The 7,500-nt window shown below is 45.5% G+C and overlaps 1 protein-coding gene across 5 annotated transcripts in view; it reads left to right on the forward strand.

The window, feature by feature from the left end:
- ntrk2b (neurotrophic tyrosine kinase, receptor, type 2b) overlaps positions 1-7,500 on the forward strand; it is a 19,460-nt gene that overhangs the window by 7,835 nt on the left and 4,125 nt on the right. Inside the window, exons 8-15 of one of the 5 annotated variants that reach the window (XM_030354868.1) lie at positions 831-1,139; positions 1,497-1,514; positions 4,018-4,026; positions 4,247-4,258; positions 4,858-4,892; positions 4,993-5,083; positions 6,189-6,377; positions 7,460-7,500. The exon at positions 7,460-7,500 is cut by the window's right edge and continues 90 nt beyond it. In XM_030354868.1, coding sequence (XP_030210728.1) covers positions 831-1,139; positions 1,497-1,514; positions 4,018-4,026; positions 4,247-4,258; positions 4,858-4,892; positions 4,993-5,083; positions 6,189-6,377; positions 7,460-7,500 — 704 coding nt within the window. Of the gene's footprint in view, positions 1-830; positions 1,152-1,496; positions 1,515-4,017; positions 4,027-4,246; positions 4,259-4,830; positions 4,893-4,992; positions 5,093-6,188; positions 6,378-7,459 lie in introns of all 5 variants that reach the window. The other 4 variants (XM_030354870.1, XM_030354866.1, XM_030354867.1 and 1 more) reach the window with 4 other exon arrangements.

A 7,500-nucleotide genomic window follows, 5' to 3' on the forward strand; every position in this document is an offset into this window, starting at 1 on the left:
ATCTGAAGTCTCAGATTTCTATGTTTTCCGTCGGATTGGTTGAACGTTGTGGCTCAGTTAAAAATGGCTGTGATATCCCTGCAGGAATGCCCATCGCTGCCTTTAGACGTGTATCGGAATAAACTGCAAGTGGCCCGCGTTAACAGTGTTTACTACAAAGAAAAGAGAAATAGAAGTATCTCTTCTCCAATGACCCTAAGATCCCCCCCCCTCTCTCTCTCTCTCCCCCCTCCCCTCTCTCTCTCTCCTTCTCTCTCTCTTCCCCTCTCTCTCTCCCCCCTCCCCTCTCTCTCTCTCTCTCTCTCTCTCTCTCTCTCTCTCTCTCTCTCTCTCTCTCTCTCTCTCTCTCTCTCTCCCCCCCCCTCTCTCTCTCTCCCTCTCTCGCTCTCTCTCTCTCTCTCTCTCTCTCTCTCTCTCTCTCTCTCTCTCTCTCTCTCTCTCTCTCTCTCTCTCTCTCTCTCTCTCTCTCTCTCTTCCCCTCTCCCTCTTCCCCTCTCTCTCTCTCACCCCCCCCTCCCCTCTCTCTCTCGCTCTCTCTCTCTTTCTCAAGTGGAGCTGTTTTGTCCTACCTCGCTTCTTACCTTGTGGTTAGTCCCCAGTGTTTTCCTCCCAGTGCCCTCTCTTATGTGACTCCTCCTTCTCTCCCCCTCCTCCTCCTCCCCCTCCTCTTCCTCCTCTCCCCCAATCCTCTCCCCCTAACCCCTTTATCTTCATCTCTCCCCTTTATTCTCTTCCCCGCCACCACCGCTTTATCGTTCTCCACCTCCTCCTCCTCCTTCTCCTCCTCACCCCTCACCCACCCCCACCCCCACCCCTACCTCTACCCCTAGTCGGCCCCACCATCAAGCAGCTGCTGGGCCCGCAGAACAACCACCACTGGTGCATCCCCTTCAGTGTGACGGGCAACCCCATGCCCAAGCTCCTGTGGTACCACCAGAACACCCTGGTGAAGGAGCAGGACCACATCTACACGCGCATCCACGAGTCCACCAACAGCGAGTACCACGGCTGCCTGCAGCTGGTCAACCCCACGCACATCTACAACGGGGAGTACAAGCTGGTGGCCCGCAACGAGTACGGGGAGGACCAGAAGAAAGTGTTAGCCGTGTTCATCAACCCTCCCTATGACGGACACTCGGGTGACTGGAGTTGTGGTTTTGTTATTGTTGTTGTTGTTTTAGTTGGGATGTTTTGTTTTGTTGTTTGCTATTAATGTTATATGCGTTATTATTATTAAAATGATTATGCTTATTCTTATTCATAATAAAAAATATATATATAATAATAATAATAATAATATTAATAATAATAATATTTATTTATGCATTCTGAATGTTTGGCATTTTTTAGCATTTTTTTGATTTGATACAGATTTAACTTTTTTTGTCTTATTTCTAACGAGTATCCTATTATCATTCCCTTTCTGCTGACTTATGCTTCTGTTGTGGGGGGTAGGTGGGATAGATCGAATAATGCATTTTCTTTCTTACTTTCAGATGAGCCAACATACTACTGTAAGTAAAACAATTCACAATTCAGCTACCATCAACAGAGCATCTAACATTGTTATTATGCTGTCATTTGCGAGTTAGGTGTTACTTACAATATTCCATTGTACTGAAGTGATGCTGTCAATGACAAAACTGTACCAATCAGTGGCGAAGCTAGACCTCTTTTGGGTGGGCTCAAGCCCACCCAAAACTTGCCTTAGCCCACCCTATCGTTTCGTCCTCAAATCTCATATTCAACCTCTTTTTTTTTTACACAAGCAATGAGCGAATGGATGTTGTACACTAATGAAGAGGCTCAAATGGGCTAGTGAAATCGAGCGCAACCTTCCTGCAGGAATCTCTAACCTCTGATTTGTGGGTGGGAGACTCTGCTGTTTTGTCTGTCAAAAAGGCTAGCTAGTCTTTATCAGAAAATTTTACGATTTCCAGCTGTGTAATAACATGACCAGGTAATAATGATAATATTCATTTTAAAACCTTGACATAATCTGTCAGATGTATTAAATGACAGTTGACCACAAGGCGATTCTTTCCATGCCTCCTCTAGAATTGCTTCATGTTTTAGTCGGCAGAGGCTTGTAATGCTGCGTAGCATGATAAGCATGATAAGGTGCAAGGAGGGGAAGAAGTTGATATGGGTGCTAATTTTCAGTTGAAAAAAAACGCTGGCATTATTTTATCAGCTGAGGGCATATTCATTGCCATAACAACTGAGCTAATCAACAAGTACCACATGTTCTATACTGTAGGTGCGTTTCCATCCCCCTGATTTTATGCGAACTTGGAAGTATCGAATCAGTAAACGGTGATGGAAACACCAAAATTCGCATAAAAATCCTCTAATTCGCAAAAAGGTTTATCCTCTCACTTGAGGTGGTTTCTGAGAAATGCGAAAGAGAGTAAATTCGCAAAATTGGAGATGGAAACACACTTTTCGAAACAGCTGTGACGTAGCGAACTTTGAACACACAGGACTGACAGTCTTTCTGATTTCCGCATAACGACCGGCCATAGCAACCCTGCCGACATCAACGTGTAACGTCATCACCCTATTCCGCTCCAACCACTTGATGGAAACGCACCTAATTCGGATTACTTTTTTGCGAACTTTCTAAAGATTCGCATCACCTTTTAGATGGAAACGCAGCTTACGAGACTCATGAAAACGCCCTCAGCTGATAAAAGGTGTCGGGGGGCGCGAGCAGCAGATGGGACTTGGTGTCTTATATATTTATTTATTTATTTATTTTAATAAGTTACTTATTTTATTTTAAATAAACATAATAGCCTACCAAGGGTCAGAAGTTTTACAAGAATTTTGATCTTACAGAGTCATGACAGAGGGACTTGGTGTCTTTATTGATGCTTGAAAGATGAACATATATAATTTTTTTTGAAAGGGAATAAGCTGATGAAGCTGACAAGTGACCAATGTTTACTGTTTAAAAATATTTTAAATTAAATGCAAACCCAATGAATCATTTGCTCTTGTTTCTCTGTTTTGAGATTCACACAGACTTAGCAGTCTTGTTTAAATGTTACAAATTGAGTTAATAAACTGAAGTTGGAAATAGTTTTAAGTTGTTGCAGATGTTATCTCCTAATTTTATTAATCTAAATAAATAAATATTAGCAGGTTCTCAATAGTAGGCTATTTCAATTCAGGGAGGGCGCTTAGGGGTTGAATGACAGAAAATTATTGAGAATCACTGTTCTAGAACAGGTTGTAGGCCTACTTGTTGATTAGCTCACGTTGTTATGGCAATGAATGCCAGCTTTTTGTTTTTTACTGAAAATTAGCTCCCTTTTATTTTTGCATCACAACAAGATTTTTTTGCATCAGAAGATTTATAAAAATGTATTGGTCCCTGAAAGTGAGACAACATAGTTTAGTGCTCCCGAAATAGTGGTCTGTTAATCATAGTATTAGGCTAGTACATGTTGTACTTGTTGATTTTTTTGCATAAACATACATTAATAAAAATATATGTTGATACAATTTATAAAATTGTATTGGTCCATGAAACTGAGGTGACATAATTTAGTGCTCATATTATTCATCTAGTACATGTTGTACCAATGTGTTTCAGTAACTGTGTAAATAAAAAAAAGGGAAAATATGGTCATTTTTGAGTGAAACTTACACAAAGGAAATTTAATATACCTCAAATTTGTTTGTATAGTTCACATCCATGGATTATTCCTTCATCCAAACATCATCCGTCTTTTTTCCTTTCATCACTTTAGTGGTTCAGAACTGCATTTTTAAGCTGATACTGCCAGCTATTGGCTTAGACATACAACAGCATAGTAATTAAGATAGATATAAAGGTTGTGTAATAAAAACATTTTGGACAGGACTTTATTTACTTCATAGACCCCTGTGGCTTCCTGGGGTTCAGCCCCCCCAAAAGTCAGAACCCAGAATCGCCCCTGGTACCAATGAATGCATTAATGTCTAATATCACGTTTTTTCCCCCTCATAACGCTTGCCTCCTGATTCCAGACACTACCGGTAAGTAGTGCATCATAATTACATTATAGCTCCGAATTATTCACCATAACTGTCCTATGCACCGTGGTTTGTTTATCAGTAGCAAGAAAGAGAAATGTACTTTATTTCATATTTGATTGTATTGAAGCGATCGTACATCGATGACGAAACGGTTTTAAACGAATGAATGAATGCATTAATGTCTCATATCGTGTTTTTCCTCACCGCTTCCCTCGTGAAGCAGACCCTACCGGTAAGTAGTGCTTCATAATTATGTTAGTAAATAGCTCCGATTTATTCACCATAACCGAACTGAGCACCGCAGATAGTTTATCAGTTGCGATGAAGAAAAAATATTTTATTTAGTATTGTAAAATATAGGGATATTAAACAGATTTAACATCATGGCTAACAACCAAAACTTTTGTTTAGGTTGTTGTTGTTTTTTGGTTGTTGTTGAATACTTCAAATTAGGTTAGATTCTCATAATTGCACATTTAAACCAGCAAAGCACTTTGAGCTAACTGAATAGCCCAATATAGCTGTACCATCCTTCACATTGCATCAAATACATCGTCCCTGATCCCATATTAGTTTGATTTGTCAATTTATTCATTACGCCGTTTGTTCTTCCATTCCTGTTTGAAACACTGAACAAATCCTACGAAAAGCTTTCAGTAATTAATAATGCATGCTCAAATTGACCCGATAATGGTGTTCAATTTGCGGGGTTCGAATAGCTCTTATCATAATTAATACCTGGAGATGCATCCAGTCCAGAGCTGCACCCAACAGACGTCCTGATAAAACACCCATAAATCTTAATCCTCTACGATGATATTTCCCCCCCAGGATCCCCAATTCCTCCCTTGGACGACAGCGTGGCCGTAAGTGCTATTGATTTAGAAGCAAAAAGTTGTTTATTACGAGACCGCCCCGATGTTTAAAATACACACTCTTCTTGTTCCTCCTTGTACCCACCCTCAGGTGTACGTGGTGGTCGGCATCGCAGGGGTGGCCCTGACCGGCTGTGTTCTCATGGTGGTCATCCTGAAGTACGGAAGGAACTCCAAGTTTGGTATGAAAGGTACACTCTCTTTTATGAGATTATACATTGGAGAAAAACACACAGATCCGATGTCGGTTTTACAGGAACACACGGAAGCTCTCCACTGGCTGGCACGCACACACACACACACACACACAGACAGACACACACACACACACACACACACACACACACACACAGACACACACACACACACACACACACACACACACACACACACACACACACACACACACACACACACACAACTCTGATTTGAAAGAATAAAACACAGTTTCAGTGGAGTCTATCTGTGTTGTCGAGGTCCCATGATAAAATCAAAATAAAATCAAAATAGTGGTAGCAGATAACTGTACACCGTGCACTTTTAAATCCACTTCCGTATCTCTTATATATCCTCCTAATGCTGTTCCATACTGTATGTACATCCTCCACTCCTCTTCCTCCCCTCTCCCTCCCCTCCTCCTCCCCCCTCTCCCTCAAATGCTCCACTCCTCCCCTCCCCCTACCTCATCTCCTCATCCCCTCACCCTACTCCTCCCCCACTCCTCCTCCTCCCCTTGTTTCCATCGATCTCCTCCTCCTTCGTCTCTCCTTCCTCTCCTTTCCTTCTTCCGGCACTCTCCCTCTCTCTCTCTCTCTCTCTCTCTCTCTCTCTCTCTCTCTCTCTCTCTCTCTCTCTCTCGCTCTCTCTCTCTCTCTCTCTCTCCCTCTCTCTCTCTCTCCCTCTCTCTCTCTCTCTCGCTCTCTCTCTCTCTCTCTCTCTCTCTCCCTCTCTCTCTCTCCCTCTCTCTCTCTCTCTCTCTCTCTCTCTCTCTCTCTCTCTCTCTCCCTCTCTCTCTCTCCCTCTCTCTCTCTCTCTCTCTCTCTCTCTCTCTCTCTCTCTCTCTCTCTCTCTCTCTCTCCCTCTCTCTCTCTCCCTCTCTCTCTCTCTCTCTCTCTCTCTCTCTCTCTCTCCCTCTCTCTCTCTCCCTCTCTCTCTCTCCCATGTTCTCCCATCATTCGATTATTACCCCGCCACCCCCCGCCTCCACCTCCTCCCCTCCTCCTCCTCCTCCTGTCTCTCTCCGTCTCCCCCCCCCCCACCTCCCCTCCCTCCACCTCCCCCGTCCAGGCTCCTCCTCGGTCATCAGCAACGACGACGACTCGGCCAGCCCTCTCCATCACGTCTCCAACGGCAACAACACGCCGTCGTCCTCGGAGATGGGCCCGGATGCGGTGGTCATCGGCATGACAAAGATCCCCGTCATCGAGAACCCGCAGTACTTCCGCAACTCGGGCGGCATGCTGAAATCCGACACGTGTGAGTTACCGCCGCTGGCTCCGTCCCCGGTCAGGGCAGCGTCTTTGGGCCTACCATGGCGTGGGGGGGGGGGGGGGGGGGGGTCATCCCCAAGAGAGTGAGAGGCAGAGGGGGAGAGGGAAGCTGGTAACCTGGTCTTTTTACGGATAAAATCCATGCAGAGAAGGAAGATCATGTCATTACAGCTCCACCTACACCGCCACCGGTTAACATCCTGCTGCATGTTGGGGGGTGGTGAGGGTGGTGGTGTAGGTGATGGTGGTGGTGGTGGTGGTGGTGGTGGTGGTGGTGGAGGGGGTTGGTAGTGGTGGTGTTTGTGGTGGTGTTTCTTTGGTGGTGTTGATGATGGCGGAGGGGATGGTGGTGATTGTGGAGGTGCTGGGGTAGGTCGAGGTGGTGTTTGTGGTGGCGTTTCTTTAGTGGTGTTGGTGATGCTGCTGGTGGTGGAGGAGGTGGTGGAGGTGGTGGAGGTGATGTTGGAGATGGGTTTGGGGGGAAAGTGTTGGTGGTGCTGATGGTGGTAGTTGACGAGAAGGCGGTGGAGGTGGAGGTGGAGGTGATGATGATGGACGTGATGCTGATGCTGAAGGAGGTGGTGGTGGTGGAGATGGTGGTGGAGGAGGTGGATGAGGAGTTGGTTGTGCTGGTGGAGGTGCCGAGGGTGGGGGTGATGGAGAAGGAGGTGGTGGTGGTGGTGGTTGCGTCGGTGGGGTTGTGTGCTGGGTAATGCAATGCCGATGACTTTGGCCTGACTTTCGATCCTGCGCTGCACCGTGACTGGTTATGTAGCGTGAGCGAGAGAGTGAGAGAGCGAGAGAGAGAGAGAGAGAGAGAGAGAGAGAGAGAGAGAGAGAGAGAGAGAGAGAGAGAGAGAGAGAGAGAGAGAGAGAGTGAGTGTGTGGTGTGATCTGTGTGGCAAACTCATGAGCAGAACCCATGCTCAATGTGTAGCCAATCCTCTTCCACGTGTAAACATGCAACCACCAAGCCATGCACACTCACAACCTGGCATGCCGTGACCCAGAGAGACAGCGTATCTCCGTGAACCGTCCTAACTGTATCTCTCTCTCTGTCTCTTCCAGTCGTCCAGCACATTAAGAGGCACAACATTGTGCTGAAGAGA

This window comes from Gadus morhua, chromosome 4 (genome assembly GCF_902167405.1).
Source record: "Gadus morhua chromosome 4, gadMor3.0, whole genome shotgun sequence".
In the NCBI taxonomy this organism is placed as follows: Eukaryota; Metazoa; Chordata; class Actinopteri; order Gadiformes; family Gadidae; genus Gadus; species Gadus morhua.